The sequence below is a fragment of the Panthera onca genome, chromosome B1 (assembly GCF_046562875.1).
Source record: "Panthera onca isolate mPanOnc1 chromosome B1, mPanOnc1 haplotype 2, whole genome shotgun sequence".
In the NCBI taxonomy this organism is placed as follows: domain Eukaryota; kingdom Metazoa; phylum Chordata; class Mammalia; order Carnivora; family Felidae; genus Panthera; species Panthera onca.
Window position 1 is genome coordinate 172,265,145 of NC_138342.1, and position 25,764 is coordinate 172,290,908.

General features: G+C 41.2%; 2 protein-coding genes across 2 annotated transcripts in view; both read right to left on the reverse strand.

Annotated features, from left to right (window-relative positions):
• Positions 1-3,597: 3,597 nt before the first annotated feature.
• On the reverse strand, positions 3,598-6,040 carry GNRH1 (gonadotropin releasing hormone 1). The gene is made up of 2 exons (XM_060653229.3): positions 5,894-6,040; positions 3,598-3,726 (listed from the first exon to the last, which is right to left on the reverse strand). Exons 1-2 carry the CDS (start codon positions 6,032-6,034, stop codon positions 3,598-3,600), a joined length of 270 nt encoding a protein of 89 aa, XP_060509212.1. The 5' UTR covers positions 6,035-6,040.
• Positions 6,041-10,733: 4,693 nt separating this feature from the next.
• The window catches only part of KCTD9 (potassium channel tetramerization domain containing 9), a 37,114-nt gene continuing 22,083 nt past the window's right edge, over positions 10,734-25,764 (reverse strand). The window contains exons 7-12 of the mRNA XM_060653228.3: positions 23,938-24,005; positions 23,755-23,850; positions 22,667-22,816; positions 15,432-15,537; positions 14,586-14,719; positions 10,734-12,593 (exon numbers count right to left, since the gene is read on the reverse strand). Of these exons, the coding sequence (XP_060509211.1) occupies positions 12,477-12,593; positions 14,586-14,719; positions 15,432-15,537; positions 22,667-22,816; positions 23,755-23,850; positions 23,938-24,005 (671 nt within the window). The 3' untranslated portion in view covers positions 10,734-12,476. The remainder of the gene's footprint in view (positions 12,594-14,585; positions 14,720-15,431; positions 15,538-22,666; positions 22,817-23,754; positions 23,851-23,937; positions 24,006-25,764) is intronic.

The window sequence follows — 25,764 nt, forward strand, 5'->3', positions numbered from 1 at the left end:
ACAAGCCACCGAGCTCATGAGCATCTCTGTAACCCATTCAGGGAAGCCCACAGCTGCCCGCAAAGAAATTGCCCAAAGATAAGCCTTGGCAAAGAAAAGCCGAGACTCCAAACAGGACGTAAAAACGAAGGGGCAGGGCGCCTGGGTGGCACAGTCGGTGAAGTGTCTGGCTCTTAATTTCGCCTCGCGTGATTTCCAAGCTCCCAGCTGACAGGGCGGAGCCTGCTTAAGAGTCTCTTTCTCCTTCCGGCTGCCCCTCCCCCTCCCCCAAAGTGACCACGTTGCCCTGTTTTTTTTTTTTTTTCCAGCGTGTTAACTAAAGATTGCAAATGGTATTGCTTTTATTAACAAAAATAATGATTTTACTGTTAACAAAAATAATAATGTAACAAAAATGGCGATGAAAAAAAATGACTGTGTGCCAGTCACTGAGTGATTGGCAGACGGAAGCTTCTCATCCTGCCTTGTATGTATCGATGAGTCAAATGATGCAGTTTTGACTTTTGTGCGGTAAAGTAGGTTGTGGACCCACATCTCTGCCTAATTTTATTAAAGTGGGAGGAAGGAGGTTCCCTGATCCAGATTTAGAGATTCCTCACATGGAGATATTTGGGCAACCTGGCATTGGGCAGATCTGTATTAAAAAGGGAGGGTTTTCGGGGCCCCTGGGTGGCTCAGTTGGTTGAGCCTCTGACTTCGGCTCAGGTCGTGATCTCGCAGTGAGTTGGAGCCCCATGTCAGGCTCTGTGCTGACAGCTCAGAGCCTGGAGCGTGCTGCAGATTCTGTGTCTCCCTCTCTCTCTGCCTCTCCCCTGCTCGTGCTCTGTCTCTCTGTCTCTCTCTAAAGTAAATAAACATTTAAAAAAAAAATTTTTTTTAAAAGAAGGGAGGGTTTTTTCCCCCATGGACTGTTTCTGACTCCAGTTCAAATTCCTTAACACAGGCCCTTTTTTGAGGTGGGGTGGGGGGAGGCAGGGAGAGGAGGGGAAAGGCACCTTGATTGAAAGAAGGAAAGGACCTTGATCGTGGCCATGTGAATGTGGGCACAGTTTGCTGCTGGGCCACCAGGTGGTTTATCGGAAATTGAAGGTTTTCAAATGGTCTCATAATCACTTGGAAGTTACGAGGATAATTGAGAACTGGTACCAGTGTCTGGGGCTCCTGGAAAACTGGTCCCCAGTAAACTAAGTAGATACATGAGCCCCAGGATCCTGTTTCAGCTCCAATTAACAGAATAACCAATTAACAAAAGAGGGGCTAGCTCTCAAGTCCAATAACGGCAGATGAACACGATTATTTTTAGGCCTGGGTCCCAAGCCTGGGCCTGCACCACTCGCTGTGGTGGACACATGGAGGCCACGTGCAGCCAGAAGGAGCCCGGGACCAGGAGCCCAGCAGGGCCTCCTTTCTCTCTAAGCCTCTCTCCCGTTCCAGCTGACTTTCAAAGGGATTGGAGACAGCCGGGGAAGGGAGCTGCTTTCCACGTGGGAGGAAGCCTTGGTCGGGGCCTCACTTCCACAGAGTATGGTCAAAAATAAAGCTACAATACCAGAGAAGATTGTTGCTGAGTCGGATGTGGGGGCCCGGGCCCATAGGTGACTGCTCTTGGGGCAGGGTGGTGGCGGAGGAGAGCCATGGGCTTTCTTTAGTCGACAATAATGTCGACTTGGTGTTACCTCGTGTCTCCTCTGCCCCAGACTCAGAGTTCTCCCCTTTATGGGCCTACAGGGTCCCTCCCCCACCAGAGTTCTGCACTAGACGTAACATTTATGCCACTTTATTCATAACACAGCACTTCCTGGTGAAACATGCAAATTTAGCATAAGCGTATCTGAAATTCACACAATTGATAGACATTAAACGGGTCACAAATTGCAATGTCAGAATTATACTTGTGTTGACAATCCTTTTGACTCAGTGGGTTTAAATCTTCTTCTGCCCAGTTTCCTCTTCAGTCAGACTTTCCTGAAAAATATGTGAGCAACCAATATACCGAGGTTGATTTTACTAGCTGAATTCCATTATGCTTTTGACATTTTAATTTCTAAAATACCGATATACAAAGAAGAGACCCGTTTATTTATTTAAAAAAAATTTTTTTTAATGTTTGTTTATTTTTCAGAGAGAGAGAGAGAGAGACGGAGACAGAGTGTGAGCCGAGGAGGGTCAGAGAGAGAGGGAGACACAGAATCCGAAGCAGGCTCCAGGCTCTGGGCTGTCAGCACGGAGCCCGACGGGGGGCTTGAACCCACAAACTGTGAGATCATGACCTGAGCCAAAGTTGGACGCTTAACTGACTGAGCCACCCTGGCGCCCCGAGACCCATTTATTTTTGTGCACTAGAGAGATAACAGATCGTGTATTTTTAAGTTTTTTAATAAACCTAAAATCTACATTAATAGTTGAAGGATAGGATGTGAAAGAGATGAAAGAAAGATCTGATCTCCGTTTGTTATTAACCTAGCTTTTGTCTCAATTCCTTCTAACGTCGTGCTTGGGAAATATCACTGCTTACTATTTTGTGTGGTAGGTCGGAGTAGAAAGAAAAAGCAAATAAAGATGTCTGTCTGCATTTTTTTTCTTTGAACTGTGGGTGTGGAAGTTGAGGTCAATGGAGAAAAAGAAAACTATAGCTTTCTTCATATATGATTTATTCAGGCTTTCCCTGCTCCTGGGCATAAGTGGTAACTAATTGGAATGCCCCTAAGTGCTGCAGATACACGGACTGCGGAGCTCAGAGATCACCAACAGTGAGTTCAAGGTTCAATTTCTATATTCAGTTCTCTGTATACTTGTGTTTGGTTATGAAAAACCTGCATTAAGTTAGTAGATTCCCATTTTTGGTGGGAATGTGGACGTTGTTATAATCCAGTCAGAAAACTAGAAAGCAAGGGTGCCGGGGTGATTCAGTCAGTTGAGCGTTCGACTCTTGATTTCGGCTCGGGTCATGATTCCAGGGTCTGGGATCGAGCCCTGAGTCAGGCTCTGTGCTCACTGTGGAGCCTGCTTAAGATTTTCACTCTCTTTGTCCCTCTGTCCCCTCCTGGACTCATGCTTGCTCTTGCTCGCTCGCTTTCGAAAGTAAAACACACACACACACACACACACACACACACAACCAATTGGAAATCAAATATGTGGTTCTGAATTATAAATTTACTAGTTTGGAATTTTTTTTATTCCAAAGGGAAAAAAATCAACTAGAGCACCATTTTTGATTTCCTCATTTTTCCAGAGCAAAACTATCTCATACCAAGAACATTGGTGAAGAATTAAGGAATCTGGTGGAGAGGTGTGGATTGGCCTAGATTAGAATAGTCTGGGGAAGGGGGGCTGATGAATAGTACTTGAAGAACTGACATATAACAGTGGGAAGAAATTTGTCAGTCATCCCAAAGGCCAGAACCAAGATGAGATCAAGGTTACAGTGTAAGGGGTAAAAAAAGGTTCTAGCCATTGGTACTGAAAGATGGCGTCACAAAATGGTGAGACCCTACCCCGGGAGGAATTCACACAGGAAAGTAGGCCCCATGGAGGCTGAGAGCTGGTTGTCCTGTGTGGACAGCCTGAGAGGCGGTACCAAGGAGTCGTTCACCTCTAAGGCCCCATGTCATCACCACTGTAACTCACCAGAACTCCTCGCAGGTCCTCGAGGGGAGAACGGGGCTGGTGGATGGTGCATTCGAAGCGCGGACGTTCTGCGGGTTGAGCAACCTCTTTGGCTATCTGAGGAAAAAGAAGGAGATTCTTGCTGATGGAGATAAAGAAATGGAATGGTGCTTCCCACTTCTACCAAAGATCGTGCGTGGAAAGTGAGGCCGAGGGGATTATCTAAGAAGATAGATCCTCCATTAGGCATTTGAATGGATGGGGTGGGGGGGGGGTGGTTCTGGAGGTAATGGCGGTAATGAGGAGAGAATATTTTCTCCTGAGAGATGATGAGAATGAAGTACTTCGAACCTCCTGAGGGGATGGTATACAAAAAGTCTAGGAGCTTCGAGATGTGACTAGGGTGATTTTTAGTTTCTAGTTTTAACTAAATATGTCACAGTTAAATAAGATTTACTTCACATACAACCTGTGGAGAGGAGACTTCAGATTGCACTGTCGTAAGTGTCCCAGCCCCGAATTGCTCATCCCTTAGGCCTGTTTTCCCGTTAATTTAAGAAACAATATCTGGGGCACCTGCGTGGTTTAACTGGCACTGGTTAAGCATCTTGCTCTTGATTTCAGCTCCGGTCATGATGCTGAGGCTTCTGAGTCTGAGCCCCACCTTGGGCTCCATGCTGACAGTGTGGAGCCTGCTTGGGATTCTCTCTCTCTCTCTCTCTCTCTCTCTCTCTCTCTCTGCCCTTCCCCCACTCTCTCTTTCTCTCTCCACCCCCCTCAAAATAAATACATAAACTTAAAAGACAAAAATAGAGAGGCACCTGTGTGGCTCAGTTGGTTAAGCATCCGACTTCGGCTCAGGTCCTGATCTCACGGCCTGTGATTTTGAGCCCCCATCAGGCTCTGTGCTGACCGCTCGGAGCCTGGAGCCCGCTTCGGATTCTGTGTCTCCCTCTCTCTCTGCCCCTCCCCCACTTGTGCTCTGTCTCTCTATCTCAAAAATAAATACAACATTAAGAAAATAAATAAATAACATGTCTGTGTCTTCTACACATTAAAAAAAGAAATAAAAATAAAAGAAATAATAGCGACTTTCTTTTATTAGCCCACTTTCATTTTGGGGCTTAGTCAACTAACATCTAAGGCCTCTCTCATGTGACCATGACCCCAGGAAGTCTCATTTCATAGATAAAAAACCAAGTGCCCTATGTTAGTGCTGGTACTAACACTGACATCTAATTTACATGAAATCAAATCCAGCATATTCTCCAGTATATATTTTGTGTCCCCGAGCTTGCTAACCGCTCCCCTCTATCCCGCAGCCTCCAAGTTCTTTGCTTAAGTGCCCATTTCAGTAAAAAGAAATGATAGGGCGCGCACGCTTGGTGAGGATACTGATTTGCACGTTACAAAGATGTACCAGCGGGGCGTCTGGGCGGCTCAGTTGCTTTAGCGTCCGACTTCAGCTCAGGTCATGATCTCGCGGTCCGTGGGTTCGAGCCCCCGCGTCGGGCTCTGTGCTGACAGCTCAGAGCCTGGAGCCTGCTTCCGATTCTGTGTCTCCCTCTCTCTCTGACCCTCCCCCTGTTCATGCTCTGTCTCTCTCTGTCTCAAAAATAAACATTAAAAAAAATTTTTTTTTATAAATTTTTTTTTTTAAATGTTTTATTTGTTTTTGAGACAGAGAGAGACAGAGCATGAACAGGGGAGGGGCAGAGAGAGAGGGAGACACAGAATCGGAAGCAGGCTCCAGGCTCTGAGCCATCAGCACAGAGCCCGACGCGGGGGCTCGAACCCACGGACCGCGAGATCATGACCTGAGCTGAAGTCGGACGCTTAACCGACTGAGCCGCCCAGGCGCCCCTAAAAAAAAAAAAAAAAAAAAAATTTTTTTAAACGTACCACTGACCTCGTATCATAGATACTTTAAAAAGATGACATTTTGTTTATTTTTTTCAAGATGACATTTAAAAAAAAGCAGAGGTTCTAAGATTTTCTTTCCAAATCCCAAGGAATCCGCTTGCTCTAGAGACCATGGACCCGTCGCATTGTTTTGAATTCCTTTGGCCATTCTGGACGCTCTGAACGCGGCACGCTCCTTCACAGGTGTTGCCGTGTTCTCTTGTTGCCCCTCTCTGTTTCCTTGGTCCCTGTCTGAACTGCGAGCGGGAATGGGCCTGGCAGTTTGCAGTGCCTCATCCCCCCGGGGACGCCTAGGGCAGGTGGAGCCCAGGCTAGCCCTGTGGGGGCACACGTCTCAGTTTTGAAGATGAAAGCGACTTACTTCTTGGAAAGCATCAATCAGATTCTCAGTACTTCTCTTCCCCCCAGGGCGCAGGCCGTAGGACCAGTGTTGGCTGGAGCAGCCAACCACGCATAAGGTCAGCAGAAGAAATCCAGCGACAAGTTTTGGAATCGCCTCCATTCTGAGGAACACAATGGAACAGTCAGAGGAGCCCCAGACTGGGTTGAGCAAAAAGTAAAGACCTCTTTGGTGAGCAGTCTGATGTTTGTATGCTAACCCCGCGGAAGATAGAAATAGCTGTCGTTTTCACCCAAGGACACTGACAAACACACCCGCCACCCCCCCTTGCTTGCCTTCAGGATTTCCTAGCCACCTGCGATAAAGGCAGGACTTTGAACTTACATGCTCCGCACTTTTCAGTACAAAGCTAGTCTCTTTTTATTTTTAGTATTTATTTGGTTATCCAAACCCCCGATTCCTTCCCTTATCAAGTTCACCTTTTTGCTTTAAGATTCCCTGCCCCCGCTCAACTGATTAGTTTCCAGCTAACTGTTACCGGTTCCTGAGATAAAGAGAACTGGGCCATCTGCTTGGAAAGGTAGCTTCTGCTAGGAATCTCTGGCTAATATAAAGTTGTATGACATTCAGTGGTTACGCTGTGGCACTAATTACATTTTGCTGAGTATCCTCCACACTCAAGTGTGGGCTGGACCATCTGTGAGCGCGGGAGAGAGCTCAACACCTTTCAAAGCACCGAGTCCCAGACCAGATGCCTCCGTGGCCAAGGCGGGCTCGAATTAGCTAATGACATGACGAATTCTCACAAAGCCTTCACGTTAATGTTCATCTGATGGAAAAAAGGCTAAAGACGAAATCGAATACGGGTCCATGAGTTGTTATTAATTCCCCAAAGGCTGCATCTCTGTGGCCAGGGGTGACAAGGACCATGAAGGTCAAGGCTTCTTTGGATGCTATGCACCTGGACTTTGCCCGTTGGGTACAAAATGCCCTATAGAGAGACAAAAGTGTGCAGTCTAAAACACATGCTAGAAATACAAAGCGTCTTACCTGTTTGAGGACCAAGAGCCAAAAGAATCCCGAGCTTCTCTTCGAGTTAGTGGAGTTCTGTGATTTGTCATTGTCTTAGCTTCCTTTTTATATGAAACTTTTCCAGGACTGAAATCTTTCCTGCTGGCAAATTATACCGCACATGGACTATGGGTTTTGTTTTTTTTTAAATAGTGATTTTTGTTTTAATCCTCACAGAAGGCCCTTTAATAGTGTATGTAATTGGAACACCCACTGGGGTGTCTGTTAAATTTACTTAAATCTTGGCCATTAAAACCTCAGCCAGGACTTTTATACTGAGGCCACAATTCACAGATTAAAATCAAGCTAGGTTGGATTCTCTTGAGGAAACAGACCTATCCAGAGTTCCAGGAAAACAGCTGCTGTACCTTAAGTGATGTTAAAGGCTCACATAAAAGCTTTCACAAAGGAAGCCATGTAATCATTTTAGAAAGGAGTTTAGTCAGGATGCCTGGGAGCTGGTCTCCGCTCTTTGGTTCTTCATTTGTAAGAGGAGCTGATTTATAAATAATAAGAAGGGATTATTGGCACCCTACCTATACCCATATACGATCCTGAAGAAGATAATGGGGGTTTGAAAATTTCCCAGTCTCCTACCCACCAGGTTCCTTCCTTGACTTATCTTGAAAGCCTGCTGATAGCATCAGAAAGTTGAGAAACACTGTCGTTAGAATATACTAAGCCTAAAACCACCTAGAACCTACTTGGGTCCACAGTGTGACTCATTTTAGTAGATACTGAGTTAAAATAGGCAAGTCACTGTGCTAAAGGCAGTGGGAACACAAAGGTGAGAAACATACGTAAACGTACATGCGTAAACATACATGCGTAAGACCAGCCTCCCCTAGGACAACAGTCCCAGCAGGTGGATATCATTATCCAAACTTTACAGATAGGTGTTCCGAGCCGGGGGTGGGGGGGGGGGGGGACCCTGGGGATGTTTTATTTACACAGTATAAGCATTTACAAAAGCAAAGAGAGAACCATTACTCTTTATTACTTTTATTTGAATACATGATTGTCTTCCCCTAATGTACCCCTTGGGTTGTAACTCATAATGGTCAAGGATCCCATCTCGTCTAAACTTCTGTTAAATCCCTAGCATTAGTCGGCCTTTGATAAATTTGAATGAATGACTAAAAAGTAAGGGCCTTTATTTTTTATTTATTTATTTATTTATTTATTTATTTATTTATTTATTTATTTTTTAAAGTAAGGGCCTTAAACACGATTGGGCTTAACGCTTCCTCTTTTTCTGCATCAAAGATACGTTTTATCTGACACAGAATTAAACCTTCATATACAATTGTCTGTAAGGCCTATTACATTAGCTAAACAGTAAAATGGTTAAGAATAACTAGATATTTGTTCATTTTAGAGCCGGGATTGGCAGTTTTCTCCTCTGGTAGGATGCGAAACCAATCAGTCATCGCCCAAGGGTAAATTAGGGGAAGACAATCATGTATTCATGATACTCTTCCAGAAGAATCACATTTGCAAGGATGTCAGTATAAAGAGCAGTGCTGTCCTGCCCAGAGAAACTCTTTACCCAGCCATTTCTGTGGAGGTTGTCAGAGTCTCATGATAGGCTAGAGAAGGAGATAAGCTTTTAAGTACAATTGCAAACCAGTGAACAATCTCAAAAAAAAAAAAATAATAATAATGTGATTTAACTTATTTTCATTATTTCATTAGACACTGAGTAACTTAAGTGCCATTCTGACATGAGAGAGTAATCTCATCTCACTAAAATGCAAAGGTAATGAGGGGCTCTTTTTCAACAAGAGCTCATTATGTTTGAACGGCACTTAAATTGCCCAGTTGACAATTTGCTAAAAGAAGTGTCCTTCTCACAGTGTTGCGCCAGCAGATGTGGTCTTGGGGCAGGACCAAGGAAACGGGAGTGAAGACTCCTGGCCTTTAGGGTCACGTTAATCACTTAGCTTTGGTTAAGCATCAGTGGCTTTCTTGTACGTTAATTTCTATCAGTCGGTATTTTTGGAAACAGGTTTTGAAGTTTTTAGATGAACACAGTGGCATGGTCTATGACTTTACTCAATATGCACGATGCCAAATCTGCATCTCCTTAGATCACATAGATCTGAAGGGCAAAGGCCAAATTTATTTTCTGCAGTACCAAGGAAGAGATTGAGTATGCAGTTAATGGAATTTTGATGTTTAGGGACACACTTTGAATCTTTTCTTTTCTCTCTTTTTTTTTAAATTTATTTTTGAAGGAGAAAGAGACAGAGTGTGGGGGGGTGGGGGTGAGGAGGCAGAGAGAGAGGGAGACACAGAATCTGAAGCAGGCTCCAGGCTCTGAGCTGTCAGCACAGAGCCCGACGTGGGGCTTGAACTCACAAACTGCGAGATCATGACCTGAGCTAGTCAGAGGCTTAACCAACTGAGCCACCCAGGCATCCCTTGAATCTTTTCATAGTTCCAAGGATAGATCCATTTATCATGAAGCTTAATTTAATAAACTGGGTTTAAGTATTGGATTTCATAGTTGTCAGAAATTTTTTCTCAATTTAGAAACTTCTAGATCTTAAAGGATATGGCTTTAGGGGCGCCTGGGTGGCTCAGTCGGTTGAGTGTCCGACTTCAGCTTAGGTCATGATCTCGTGGTCCGTGAGTTCGAGTCCTGCGTCGGGCTCTGTGCTGACAGCTCAGAGCCTGGAGCCTGTTTCAAATCGTGTCTCCCTCTCTCTCTGACCTTCCCCTGTTCATGCTCTGTCTCTGTCTCAAAAATAAATAAATGTTAAAAAGAAAAAAAAAAAGAGTATATGGCTTTAGAGGGAAAATGGTTTCATTTTCAACCTTAAAAGAAACACCTAAAAATTATTGAAATGCCACAGTAATGACTTAGCAATCTTGATGAGTGACAGACGCAAGCCTCTTTTTGCCCTAATGTAATATCTCAGCAGGAAGGGTCCGTGGTGAACTCCTGCTGACATATTTAAAGGTTGTGAAAGGCTTTCAGAGAATTAATCCTTGCATAAGGTGCTTTATGCAGAAAATAACCACTTTTCTTTGTAGAGGTGGACCTTTTTAATTTTAAAGATAATACCTCCTTGGAAATTTAATAAAATTCTAGGGCTTTTCATTAAACATGATTTGAAGTTGACATGGGGGTAGATTTATAGTATAAACCACCCGTTCATAAAATGAGCAACTGGAGAAAATATTCCATGCCTTGATTGTGAATTTACACTATTTCCTACTAAAATTTCTTTGAAACCGTAGTTGAATTAGATATTACAGCATAATAAATACATATGGCTCTAATTACAGGAGTACTGAATTTTATCAGTATGCACAATCTGATTTAGATTTTCTAGTCCCCCACCCTCAATTGTATTTTTACCTGTGTACAGACAAGTTCCATCACTAGGTTTAATAGAAGTTGTACTCTTTTGAAACTCCTGCCTCAAAATTCCCTCTCCTACGAGTCAGGTGAGAATGTTTTGGGGACAATGTACTCAACCGACCTAATAAATCTAACTTGTAATGTTCATCAGCTAAAAAGAGTAACACAAATGAACCATTGGAAGTCTTGTAATTGAACCTGTGTTGTTAGCACGGCAGATTTTAAAAACAGGGTCATAAAAAAACCATGCTTAAAGGGGTAAATTTGCATTAATGGCCCTTTCAGACTAATCCATTATAAGCGTTGTGTTGGATTTCCTTCTCCACCCAGACCCTCGGGGCTGGTCATCAACTTAATGCTGAAGAAACGTAAGCGAAATATGGTCAAGAGTCGATTTTCAAAAGTACGACTAGAAACTCCTTTTCAACATTTCACATCGTTTATTAATGCAGTATACATTAGATCCAAAATCTGCAGTTTCTAAGCATACCAATGTTTAGACCTTTCAGATTCTTCTGCATTTTTAGGTTTGTGTCTACAGAGGTACCCTTAAGTGGATGAACAAACACATTCTATAATTATTGAAAATATAGTACAGAGTGAAATGATTTAAATATAATTTAGGCACATATTGATTATGAAAATAGATATCTCTCAATACTTCTCTGTCTTGGTAAAAATAATAAAGCAAAGAAAATAATTCATTTCTGAAATTGCTTTCCCTCACCTGTAAAGGTGCAAGCTCTCGCTACGCATGTGCACCCTTTACCGTTAAGGAAAGCTTTGCATATGTATATATAGAAGAATAAGCTACGTAAATATTGAACACGCGTCATTCTCCCAAAGGAGACAAAGTCGTTTTTATTGATTCATTGCTTCAAACCGATGAGTCTGTAGAATTCAGAACCTATTTGGACACAGCTTATATCCCTGCTCTTGGGGTAGACATAAGGACAACGGGTTATTGGTAAGGAAGTACAGGTCCTGTCTCTGCTATCGCAGAGAGAAGGACTCAAGAAAAGCAGGCTAGAATTTGAACTAAATCAGAAAGAACCACAGGTGCTGACTGGTATTACATCTCGGACCCATCCAACGCCTTTATTTTTGTTGAAGTTTTTTGGTGGCTGTCATCAAATTGCCAATTTAAAATCGCTTCCCTTCCCCTTGTAGGGTTTTAACGGCATTATGTTGATTTCCAAAAGATGACAGTGGACTGGGATTTAATGCCTATTTCTAAGCTGGCCCTGTTGAAACTATTTGGCATTTGAATTAAATTACTATTGATAATGCACCTTGCTTTTTTGGTTCTGACATATACTTCCTATGCTTCTTTTGACTGTACAGGAGAAAACAAGGCGAGTAGTGTAAATTGATAAAATTGCCTGGTTTGGCGTTGAGTGGAACTTGCTTAGAATGAAATTCTAAGGATGCTCATTTAAAAGTTGTAGCGATAGGTAAATTCTTTGTCCATCTGGAAAGTTCCACCTTGAGCTGACATTGAGGTCTTTTCTTTCACTCAGTCTCAATCAGTAAGAGCCGAGGATTTAATTTAGCTACTGTTTCATTCTAAAAAATAAACGTTCCAAGAACCTGAAAAGAGAGCCTTGGGGAATCTGATCTCACCATATTCCTATGGCATGACAGGTATGTAGAGTAGGGGAGGCATCACTAAAGCTATTAATAAACCTGAACCTTTTCGAAATTTTCGTAAAGTTTAACAATTTAAATATCCATACTGTATCTAGAGATTCAATAAATATAATTGCATATGTTGTGCTTTTCATAAATTAAAATCCTCGAATACATTTCAAACCAAGATGGTATTTCCACATCATGCCTATTTAAAAGCAAATATAATAGATCCTATTTCTGGTCATAAAACCAGCCAAATCCCCCTGACTCCGCTCAAAAGGCAGCGAGCTACTCTAGCTTCTCTACATCTATTAAATGAGTGCTTCTCTGTTAAAATCAGAATGTGGAAAAAAGTCACTTTTTTCCTTTATGCACCGTTGAGAACAAGCATAATCCTCTAAATGGGTTTTTGTTTGTTTTTTATTCCCTTACAGTGTTACTTCTTCTAGACAACTGAATGGGTGGAGAAAAAAAAAAAGTGAGAAGGACAACATTTTTCATCTTGGGCATCTTCCTCCGGCCCTGAAATTCTCATCTGACACTCTGTGACATATGTAGTGGGGTCAACATCTCTTCAAATATAGCTCCCTTCACGTTGGAACCTCTCAGGTTGGCTTCTTGAAGATCGCACCCAGACAGGTCGCAATTCTGCAAGACAAAAACAATATTCATGAAACTAAGATTCCTGGGGCACGTGAGGAAAATGTTCCAACGTCATGAAACCCTGTTATTTCTGGAAGACTGCCGTGTTAGAAAAAAGTCAGATTTTCTTCTATATGTGGAGTTGTTTTCTCTAGGTGAGTGGTCAGGCTGACAGTCACAAATACTGACAAACAGAGGTTAAAGAGGAAGTGTGTCTCTTCTGTTCCCATATTTTAGAATCGGTCATTTAAAACCCAGAATGGACTCCAACGTAATAAATATTATCTATGCAAATTTACCACAATCCGAGGACAACAAAAGGCAGGGCAGGTAAGCACTATTAAAAAAAAAAAAACCCAAAAACCTGAGGGGCACCTGGGTGGCTCAGTCAGTTAAGCGTCCGACTTCAGCTTGGGTCATGATCTCACGGTTCGTGGGTTTAAACCCCGTGTTGGGCTCCATGCTGACAGCTCAGTGCCTGGAACCTGCTTCAGATTCTGTGTCTCTCGCTCTCTCTGCCTCTCCCCTGCTCCTGCTCTGTCTCTGTCTCTCAAAAATAAATAGATGTTTAAAAAATTTAAAAAGAGAACAACTGAGAGAAAGAGATCTTACTTACTAATTACATTATAATAGATTTTTCCATTCCCCAACTCGAACATTTTTATAGCAGGGAACTGCTTTTTTTTTTTTTTAAAACCCCAAATTATGTGCACAATTCAATGAGTTTTAACAAATGTATATACAACAGTGTAACTACCACCACAGTTGGAAGCTGCTTTTAAATTTCTCTTGAGATCACAGAGTGGCAGATGAGACAGATCGTGGGTAAGTCCTTGGGGATGGTGGGTGACTGCACATAACCTTTCAGGACAGAATGTCACCAGCTGCCCTTCAAACAGTCAACCTGACTAGTCTGCATTCAGTTGCCATCAGGAAGACTTCTGGTGTTTACCTACATGGTAACTAAAACCAAGGGGAAAAAAAATCATCATTTTTGGTGACAGTACCAAAGAATAAAAAATTAAGGAACTGTGCTTATAATAGGCTTCTATTTTTGGCCTTGGGCAGGTTCTTTTTGCCTTTAAGTTTAATGGGGCCTGCCACTCTACTGCTAAGATCTGTCAAGAGAACAAAGCAGAAACATTAAAAGGGAAAAATCAATGACAAGCCAAATTTTGACCCACTCTTCTCTCCAATCCGATCTATGCCAGGTTTTCCCGGATGAGGCTGTGCTGTTCAATATGATGGCAACAGCCACATGTGGCTACTTACATTTAAATGAATTAAAATTAAGTAAAATTTAAAAATCTGTTTCTCAGTTACACTGGCCATATTTCAAGTGCTCAACAGCCACAGCGCCTGGTGGCTACTGTCCCGAACAGATTTAGAACGCATCCAGCATTGCAAAAAGTGCTATGGGGGCAGCACCAAGAGACCTATCAACAGCCTTTGAGCCTGCCAGCTACATTTGCGAATCAAGACGACATATATAATTCTGATGAAAAAGACCCGCAAAGTTAAAAGTTCAAATCGTGATTCAAAAAGAACACGATTCCAATTTAGAATAGGCTCTCTCTTAACCTGATTTCAAACCTGGATATCTTTTACATTTCTCGAACAGTTAAAAAGATAATCTGGCCCCATTTAATTCTGTCTGGACTTAAAACTGAAGAAAAACACAATAAATTCCATTAGTAAAGCAGTCATCAAACTCATCTACTTGAAGGAGACCCAAGGAACAGAGGACAAATGAAATCGGCTTCGACCGACTGTCAGATGAATCTTTCAATCTGAAACTGGGACCCATGGCCCGTGTGACTGAATCCTGCTCTGGGAGGCACGTCTGCTGAAACAAGCAATCGACAGGAGAACACCGCTCCGGCTGTGCGGGCGTGCTCCCTGGCAGTTTTTACCAGCCAATGACTTTGTTGGCGACCTCGATACATTTTGCAGGACAGGCTCAGTAACTGTAACGCTCTTCAGACATTGGTGACTCACCTCTAAATCCGTTCCTGCCAGAGTTGCGCCTCGGAGGTTACAGTTCTTCAACTTCGCATTTTTTAAGGTAGCAACTCTCAGGTTAATTCCTGTCATTTGACTTCCTTCCATATCCACACCTTTCAGATTAGCACCTACAGTGAATATATTTTGATAGCAGTTGAACTTCAAAATATTTATAGTCCTCTCCCTTCAAAAAACCGCAGGTTTAGTTTACTTAATGGAGGTGAATGACAGGCTCTTTAACTTTTGGAAAGGACTCCGTGAACCATAAATCTCAGTCTCTCAACCAACTTACACATATAAAGCGTTCATTGTTAACAATCTGTTTGCTTGTTCTACGAATTAAGAATGTTTTAGTCTATATTTTTGAGGGAAGAATTCAATTCGGTCTTAAGATAATTAGCACTTTTATAATATGCTTCTGTAAGTTTACGATAAGGAAGGTAAGTCCCCTGTATTCTAAACATACAGATAAATGAAGTGACCAGTTCACTGACACAACAGAGGAATAAGAAATTCGTAAATAAAACATTAATCTAAAAGTGACAGAAACTGCCTAGCTTTGTGCAAACTGAAATTCATTTTAGTCACTGTAAGCGTATACTGTTTAATTTCAAAGTTCGAGATGTTGACATTTAATTCTCCAACTGAAGCCTTATTCAATAGTAGAGGCTGGATTTCCCCTAACTTCTTGCCTAGCACATGACTGAGACCAAGTATGATGGCAGAAGAAATCTACCCCCCCGTAGTGGTCATGATTTTTCCGTAACAATTATTTTGTTGGGCTTTTTACTTTGTGATATGTTCTCACCTTAGAAAATGTAATTATAGATAGAATCTCACCTTCTAAATTGGCTTTAAGACCAGAAGGATCTTCAAAATTACACAGTTTCAGGGATGCCCCTTCTGCATTAGAACAGAGCATCTTGACTCCCTGGAGATTTGCACACTGGCAAGAAAAAGAGAAAAGTCTACGTTTTAACATTCAGAATTTTGTGTGGAAAAGAAAAAAATGGGCTCAAACAATAAAAGAAAAAAATAGAGAAGGGGAGGAAGCTCAATTCCATACACTCACAATCAATTATTTTCTGTTTATAATGAAGACTTTTCTAACTGGAATCAACCAAGAGCTGAGAACCACTTTGAAGAAACAGTTCTTTTGAAAGAACCATTTTCAAAGAAACAACAACCTAATTAACAACAGCATGTCCATTTTACACAGATAATGGTTTAGATAAAAAAAAATGGGGGGTTAGGGGCACCTGGGTGGCTCAGCTGGTTGAGTGACTGACTTCGGCTCAGCTCATGATCTCCTGGTCTGGCCCATGGGTTTGAACCCCACCGTTGGGCTCTGTATTGACAGCTCAGAGCCTGGAGATGGCTTCACATTCTGTCTCCCTCTCTCTCTGTCCCTCCCCCGTTTATGCTCGGTCTCTCTCTTTCAAAACTAAATAAACATTAAAAAAAATTATTTAAAAAGTTGGGGGGTTAGAACTGTAACATCCCTATTTCTATGTTTATAAACAGTCCTGGGTAGGACACTATGAGAGCTAAGATGTATGGGTAAGGAACACATAATCTTATCAGGAGTAGGGATTTCTCTTCTTTCTTACTGCAGGAATCAATAAAATTCTTGATGTTCAATCATGCTATTACTACCTTCATTTCATAGGTCAGAATACTAAGGCCAGCAAAGGTATCATCTAGCTACAAAACCCTACAAATTGTTTGTCAGATCTTCATGTACCAATCACTGCTACACAACATTGTCAACCTTGAACGCCCAAATTATAGCACAAAATACAAAGAGTAAAAAACTAGAAAATATATGTTAGAATTTTACATTATGTTAATTTACCTCTGAGGATTCAGTGCCATCAGATCTGAACTCCAACAACTAGCAGATAAGGCAGGAAGCCATAAAGTTGACGTTAACATTAGGACTTCCCACACTGTGACCATCAAAGTAGATGATGAATGTAAAAGTGTCTTAAAAATCGTAAGGCGCTATATAAATGATAATTGTAGTTGTCATTATAACTACAACAGTGAAGAATCTAAAAATCCTAAGGCTGATCACGTTACCTTATTGCCACACCTAATAGGAAAAATCCTGTTTTATGAGTGCAATTCCATTCACCATACCGTCAATTCTGCTGAAAGGGAGATAAGCTGCAGATCATTTCAGATCACAGAAAGCTGACAAACGCACACGCATTCCCACGTCTGCCTCTGCAGAGGTAGTACAGGTGCTACGGCACACAGGCAATACAGAAGCTCAGCCTGAGAGGTAAGAAAATGAGGATGCAGAAGGACCAAAATAACTAAAAGATGACAGTGTTTTAAATACACAGAAACATTAATAAGACAGGAAGCTGATAATATAAAAATAAATGTCTCTGGTTCTCCGTGCCATGCACCCAGGTGAAACAGACTGTAGCTATTATCTAAGTTCCCAAGGCGACAACCCAGGGAAAGCACCCTGCGAGTAGGTAGGTGTGACTGTAGCCCCGGCAAACAGCCTGCGGGCAGGTGGCTCGGCTGACCCAACTATAAGCCCAAGGTGGCCCCAGACCGGCCCTTGACAGCACAGGGACCAAACCCTGCCCACAACAGGCAAATGGGGCCATTGCAGCTGACTGAAAGCTAAAGCAGCTCAGCGACGATAGAAGGGCCCACGCAACGCACATGGGAGACACCTATGCCTGAACTGCCTGGTTCTGGGGAAAGCAAGGGACATGGAACTACAGGGCACTACAGGACCTCTTCTTCATAAGGCCATTACTTTTAAGAGCAGGAGACATAGCTGACTTTCCTAATACGCAGAAACAGACACAGAGAGTTACACAAAATGAGGAAACAGGAATATATCCCAAATGAAAGAGGAGGATAAAATCAAAGCAAAAGAACTAAATGAAATGGCGATAAGCTATATGCCTGATAGATAATTCAAAGTAATGGTCATAAAGATACTGGATTTGAGAAGGGTGGAGGATCTCAGTGAGACCCTTAACAGATGGGAAATATAAAAAAGAACCAATCAGAGATGAAGAACTTAAGTGAAATTAAAACTACACTAGAGGGAATAGATAGTAGACTAGAGGAAGCAGAAGAACGGATCAGTGAGCTGGAGGACAGAATAATGGAAAGCACCCAAGATGAATAGCAAAAAGAAAAAACTCAGTGACATCAAGTGTAGTAACATATGCATTACAGGGATCTCAGAAACATAAGAGAAAGAAAAGGGGCAGAAATAATAGCTGAAAACTTACCGAATCTGGGGAAGGAAACAAATCCAGATCCAGGAGGAAAAGAGACCTCAATGGAATCAACTTAAGGAGGTCCACACCAAGAGACATAATAATTAAAATGGCAAAAAGCAGTGATAAAGAGAGAAATTAAAAGCAGCAAGAGAAAAGAAAACAGTTACATACAAGGGAAATCCCATACGGCAATATGCTGATTTTTCAGCAGAAACTGCAGGAATGAAGAGAGTGTAGGACACGAAAGGAAAAAACCTGAGATCAGTTATACTCTACCCAGCAAGGCTACCATTCATAATAGAAAGAGAGGTAAAGCATTTCCCAAAACAAAAGATGAAGCAATTCATCGCCATTAAACCAGTCTTACAAGAAATGTTAAAGGCGATTTTTTGAGTGGAAAGAAAAGGACATAATCAGGAGTAAGAAAATTAGGAATGGAGAACATTTCACAGGTAAATGGAAATATAATAAAAGTAATTAATGAATCACTTATAAAACCAGGAGGGAGGTTACAGCACAAAAACAATAAAGTCAATTATACCTATAAAAATAAGTCAAGGGATTCACAAAATAAAAGGATGTAAAGGATGACACTATATACATAAAATGTGCTGGGAGGGGAGTAAAAATTTAGTCCACCTAGAATGGGTTCAACCTTAAGCAACTAAGGGGCACTTGGGTGCCTCGGTTGAGCGTCTGACTTCAGCTCATGTCATGACCTCGCATTCGTGGGTTGGAGCCCGTGTTGGACTCTGTGCTGACAGCTCAGAACCTGGAGCCTGTTTCATATCTGTCTCCCTCTCTCTCTGCTCCTCCTCTGCTCATGTTCTCAAAAAAAAAACAAAAACAAAAACAAAAAACTTAAGCAACCATCAACTTTATACAGATACAGAGATGTTATATATGAACCTAACGGTAACCACAAATCAAAAACCCGTAACAGATATGCAAAAAACAAAGAGAAAGGAATCCAAGCAAAATCACTAAAGGAAGCCATCAAACCACAAGGAAAGATAGGAAGAGAAGAAAGGAACAAAGAACTACCCAAATAACTGTAAAACCAGTTAACAAAACGGCAAGAAGTACATCCGTATCAATAATGACTTTGAATGTAAATGTACTAAATGCTCCCATCAAAAGATATTGACTGACTGATAAAAAAGCAAGAACCACCTATATGCTGCCTACAAGAGACTCATTTCAGACCTAATGACACACATAGATTAAAAGTCCTAAGGTAATTATAAGTACGGCTCTGTCCTCAAACCTGACCGTTATGGAATCTCACACAAAAAACACAAATTTATAAGAAATTCAGTGAAGTTTTCCATCTTCAACCACAGAAAGCATGTCATTCACCCTCCAACTCATCAAATGGTACAAGCAGGTCACCAATAGTCACCAACATGGAGGGTTCAGAACTCAGCTGCTTAGTAAACCAGCTGTTCAGAGTTTTGCTACCTTAACTGTATCAAGGGGCATAGGGCTTTGATGAAAGCAGTTATTACCATGATTTCTAATGTATGATAATGGTATTAAGATTATATTTTTTAAATGGTCTTTAAGGGATAAACAAAATATTTACAGGTGAAATAGTGAGTTACTTCAAAATAATCTATAAAGAGGTATAGACAAGATTGTTTATATGTCGATGATACCTTCTGAAGTTACAGCTGAGTTAACAGATGTAACAAGGAGGATTCGTTATAGTATTCTATTTTTGTATATGCTTGACATTTTGCACATGAAAAAGTCATTAAAAAAAGAAATAAGGAAAAGAAAACGCATGTTGTAGAGTCTGTCTAGCTCCAACTGTGCTAACACATTAGCCTCTTTGGGCCCAGGCAAGTCTCTAGGTTTCAGTTTCTCAGTCTAACAACAGGGTCATACGTGATGACCATCAAGGTCCCCGTCAGCTCTCACCATTCTAAGTCTTGAATATGCAACAGATATGTAATAGCTGAGTTATTACATCAGCTTCTATGCAGCATGCTGAAGTCACTGATGGCAAAAAGAGTGTGCAGAAGAAACATTCTTAAAGCAGGCTGACAGAATAACGTGGCACAGACATGTTCTGCTCAACAGAGATAGCAGCCGAGATCACCCTGGTTGACAGCAGAATCACATGGTTCCTATGGAAAGGTCTCACAGCCCGTGAAGGATAAATGGGGTGAGAAATTAAGAAAGAGTAGTGGAGGGGTACCTGGGTGGCTCAGTCAGTTAAGCGTCCGACTTTGGCTCAGGTCATGATCTCGCGGTTTGTGGGTCCAAGCCCCGCATTGGGCGCTGTGCTGACAGCTCGGAGCCTGGAATCTGCTTTGGAATCTGTGTCTCCCTCTTTCTCCGCCCCTCCCCCGCTCACACTCTGTCTCTCTCGCTCTCTCAAAAATAAACAAACATTTTTAAAAAATAGTGGAGGGGCACCTGGGTGGCCCAGTCGCATGAGTGTCCATCTTCGGCTCAGGTCATGATCTCACGGTTCGTGAGTTCGAGCCCCACGTTGGTCTCTGTGCTGACAGCTCAGAGCCTGGAGCCTGCTTCAGATTCTGTGTCCCCCTCTCTCTCCGCCCCACCCCTGCTTGTGCTCTGTCTCTGTCTTTCAAAAATGAATAAATGTTAAAAAAAAAAAAACTTAAAAAAAGAAAGTGGAGCCATTAGGTGTATCAGCAGACTGCTTAGCACATATCATGTTTGGTAGATATGATGGCTATTCATTAGCATTCATCTTCAAATGCCAAGGACAATTAGCAATTAGTTTTGACTTCACAGCCTATATACCCTGGGCAATGAATGACTCTTCAACAGGAGCCACTTCTAACGTTAGTAATTAAATTTACAATTCTATAGCACTTCAGTTTATCAACTGTACCGGATGGATAGAACAAGTATTTACAGTTAAGAAAATTATGGTGCAGGTTCAGAGTTAGCATTACTATAATTAAACAGAACTCAAAACCAGCTCTACTGAATGACCCAGACTGTATTTTTATTTTTGTTTGTTTGTTTTATCCTTAACAAAAGCCAAACAAGTGATCTCTCATCATTTCACTATTTAAAGACTAGGTCCTTCAGAGCGCCTGGGTGACTCAGTCAGTTAAGCTTTCTACTCTTGATTTCGGCTCAGGGCGTGATTTCACGATCATGAGATCAAGCCCCGTGTCTGCTGGGCATGGAGCCTGCTTAAGATTCTCTCTCTGCCTCTCCCCCGTGCGTGCATACACACTCACTCTCTCTCTCTCTCTCTCTCTCTCTCTCTCTCTCTCTCTCTCTCAAAATAAGCAAACATTAAAAAATAATAATAAGGACTAGGTCCTTCAAACTTTTTTCTTTGTGCTGTTAGTCTTTTCACTCATTTTGCTAGCAATGTGGTCCTTCCTCATAAGATGGAACAAGTAGAGTGAAAACAATGGAAATGTATATTGACAGATTTTGTTATAGATCTGCTATTATAAACTTCATGGAAAAACAGGTTGCAAGTAAGGAATACAACTAAAATTATAAAATTCAATAAACATCTATTCAATGACTACTTAAAGCAATGTACTATATTAGGTGTTGTTAATTCAAAAGACATATAGACATGGGCCTTGGTATTAAGGAACCTGAAGTTGTTAGAAGTGAGTACATTTCACTGCTGGCTCTGCATGTATCCTCTAACCCCAAATTAACATAGGTAATTTTTAGAGAAACACATGCATATACATATGTACAGACACACATACACCTATACACCTACATACACATTTGACGCTTGAACAACATAGGTTTGAACTGCATGGGTCCACTTATATGTGGATACTTTATTTTTATGTTTTTAAAGTTTATTTATTTATTGAGAGAAAGCGTGTGCATGTGTGCGGGTGAGTAGGGGAGGGGCAGAGAGAGGGAGAGAGAATCCCAAGCGGTTCCGTGCTCTCAGCACAGAGCCTGACGCAGCATTTGATCTCACCAACTGTGAGCTCATGACCCGAGCAGAAATAGAGTCAGATGCTTAACTCACTGAGCCATACAGGCGCCCCATATGTAGATTTTTAAAAATCAATACAGTACAGGACTGTTAATGTATCTTCTCTTCCTGATGATTTTCTTACCCATTTTCTTTTCTCTTACTTTATTGTAAGAATACAGTATATAATACATATAACATACAAAATATGTGCTAATCGACTGTTTATGTTATCAGTAAGGCTTCTGGTCAACAGCAGTTAGTAGTGACATTTTGGGGGAGTAAAATTATATGCGGATTTTCAACTGCACAGAGGTCAGTGCCCTTAAATCCCGTGGTGCAAAGGTCAAGTGTATATACATACATATATGTAAACACACACACATACACACACACACACACACACACCACACACGTATGTAGATAAAGAGAGGAGAGCCACGGAGATGCTAACTTACACAGACTGGCACCCTTCATGTTTATTTCAAAATATCTCTGCCAAATACCTCTGGAGCAATTTTTTTTCCTCATTCCACAAATGCAGTTGAATAGAAGATTTCAAAAGTCCTTTTCAGCTTTGCCCTACTAATTTCACTGAAAATAGAAGTCCTGATAAAGTATACTATATTGAGGAGATCAAGATCTAATTTCCAGATTTAATTTCTTATTAGTTGCTAACTCTTTCAGATCCTCACTTATTGAAGGATATCAAAGTTGCAAAACCGACACATTTCACTTTCAGGGTCTTGGGTTTTATCATCCATTTTCAAGTAAAATCTCTAGTAAGAGAGAGAGATCATTTCTGCTCTTTAAGACTGTTCAACAGACTAAACATTTAATTTTCTCTTGTAACTAAAGAGGATTCTTACGTCAAGCACTGATCCGGAGAGATCAGCTCGTTCAAGATTTGCACAGCAGAGATTAGCATGTGCAAGATTGCAGCGGCTTAAATTGGCCATTTTGAAGTTAATGTATCGAAGGTCCAAACGGGAAAGATCAGCACCACTGAAGTTTAAACCCTAAAATTAAAAAACACAAATTGTCACAAAATTTAAACCATCTGCTATATCACATTTAATTACTATAGCTAACCATCAAGTTTTTTAGAAGCAATTGGCAGTTCAGTCATTTGGAGTTTACAAGAATACATGATCAGATGGAACTTGGACATAACATGAGTGTCCTTAATGGGTTCTTAGTAAAAGAGACTCTAAATGTAATATTAGAATGCAGCCTGAGTATACCTCATTTATGTGCAGAAATTTCTAAGGAGTGATTTGTTGGCCATGTACATGTTGTAGGTATTATTTATATAGGTCTTATAAGTATTCAATAATTCAAGGTAGTTTTAATTTTTTTTTTTTTAATTTATTTTTGAGAGAGAGAGAGCGTGAGCGGGGGAGGGACAGAGAGAGAGAGAGAGAGAGAGAGAGAGAGAGAGGGAGACACAGAATCCGAAGCAGAGTCCAGACTCCGAGCTGTCAGCACAGACCCCAACGCGGGACTTGAACTCATGATCTGCACAATCGTGACCTGAGCCGAAGCTGGACACTCAACTGCCTGAGCTACCCAGGCAACCCCAAGGTAGTAGTATTCTTAAAATGTAAGTATTGTGGTTTTTAAAACCTTTCATGCTATAATACATAAGAAGTATCTGCCACTGCCTGGCCATACATAACAACTGTACAAAAAATTGACTCTGTGTTTTAATAGCTGCAATTTCTATGCCCTACTCAAAAACTGCTACGTGAGGCATATTAGATAATAAAAAATGCTATTACACGTCTTTTTTTGCTAACCATTTTGGGATTAAATCAATGTTATAACCCATAATTAAATTCTATCTTGCATGAAATAGGAACATAAGGCAAAAAAAAAAAAAATCCTAGAAGAATGTAAAACTTTACTTACGGCTTTGCTGACACCAATAACTCATGTAAAAGTCTGCTTTAATTACCTGGCAACGCAATTCTGATTTGGTTGGAGTGGCTAGAAGAAATCGAACAAATTCCTTTCTTGATATTGGCGAATGATCCTCTGGTGGTTGAGAATTCTTGAAAAAGATATTAAGAAATCAGTGGAGTATTTTGGGAGACAGCTACAATAAATGTAATACTGGCTAATGTAAAAAGAGCTTTACCTTTATTGCCACTTCCAGGTGTTCAATCAATGAGTCAATACCAAAAAATCTGGCTTCTTCCAACACACCTATCACAATAAAATCGATTTGACTTTTAATAGAAAACTATTCATTTTAGTATTTATGGAATTATTTGTTAAATCCTCACCATACAAGTGAAATTCAACAAGTAGGTTATCAATCAGAAAAGTAACTAATGTTTAGAACATGCATAAAGAGGGGCGCCTGGGTGGCTCAGTCGGTTGAGCGGCCGACTTCGGCTCAGGTCATGATCTCACGGTCCGTGAGTTCGAGCCCTGCATCGGGCTCTGTGCTGACAGCTCAGAGCCCGGAGCCTGTTTCAGATTCTGTGTCTCCCGCTCTTTCTGCCCCTCCCCTGTTCATGCTCTGTCTCAAAAATAAATAAATGTTAAAAAAAAAAATTTTTTTAAATTTAAAAAAAGAACATGCATAAAGGATATTTTAAAAATATTCGTGAAACAAAGTTTTTCTAAATAGTTTACATTCAGCCAAAGAAAAACATAGAAAACTAATGAATTAGAATGAAAGCCTTCCAGATTTCAAAATTTTCTGAAAATCACTTAAAAAATTTTTCTTAAGTGTTTGTATTTATTTTTGAGAGGGAGAACGAGTGGGAGAGGGGCAGAGAGAGAGAGAGGGAAACACGGAATCTGAAGCAGGCTCCAGGCTCTGAGCTGTCAGCACGGAGCCTGATACGGGGCTCAAACTTATGAGCCGTGAGATCATGACCTGAGCCGAAGATGGACGCTTAACCGACTGAGCCATCCAGGCGCCCCGAAAATCACTTTAAGTAGGCTACAAGCAAAAACTCCTACTATCTCAAGTTCCTAAAATAATTGCTACAGATTTGACTGTGAACCTAATAATAAGTGATTAGTTCACCTAATCGAACATTTCACTGACTTCTTCAATGGAGCAGATCTGAATAAGTTTGTCACAAATATCTTTTACTTAATCCGAAAAATGTAGAAATGAATAAAACTAAATTAGTTTCAACATAAAAGTCAAAAGAATGATTCAGAAACCACTCATAGAAGAGAATCAATTTTTAAAAAAAGATTTTTTTTTTTTTAAATGTTTTGTTTTTCAGAGACAGAGAGAGACAGCATGAGCGGGGGAGGGGCAGAGAGAGAGGGGGAGACAGAATCCGAAGCAGGCTCCAGGGTCTGAGCTGTCAGCACAGAGTCCGACGCGGGGCTCGAACCCACGAGGGCCGTGAGATCATGACCTGAGCTGAAGTCGGACGCTCAACCAACTGAGCCACCCAGGAGCCCCTTAAAAAATGATTTCTAAATGACAGAAGAGATTGTATCATTCACTCTCCTTAACTTGGTTAAAAAAAAAATCTGCACATTCTCTAGGTGACTTATTATGTAATCTGTATGTTCTTACATCTGTTAAACATCTCCATCAGAGTATTTGGGAATAAATTTGGAATCCATTTTCCTTCAAATGACCTCAGTCATTCAGTTAGCTGGGTCTACTTGTTAAAAAAATTACTAAGGACTCAGAAATTACAAAGAAAATAAGAGACATAATCTCTCCCTTGAAATAGTTGCAAGCTAATAAGGCTAACTATGTAGATATGGAAAACCACAGCAGTTATCTGGGAAGATTACAATCTCCTCAGGAAAGGCCCAATTCCACCTCTGATATTCCAGTCGCAAAACAAAGGTCATCTAATGAATAGCACACTACTCAGGCTGTGCCTCTGGCACAACACTTTCTGGTCCACCCCAGAGGGGCTTCCTCTCTGGATCCCTCATGAACGGGCAGCGACATATCCTAACTGTCCCTGGTAGAAAC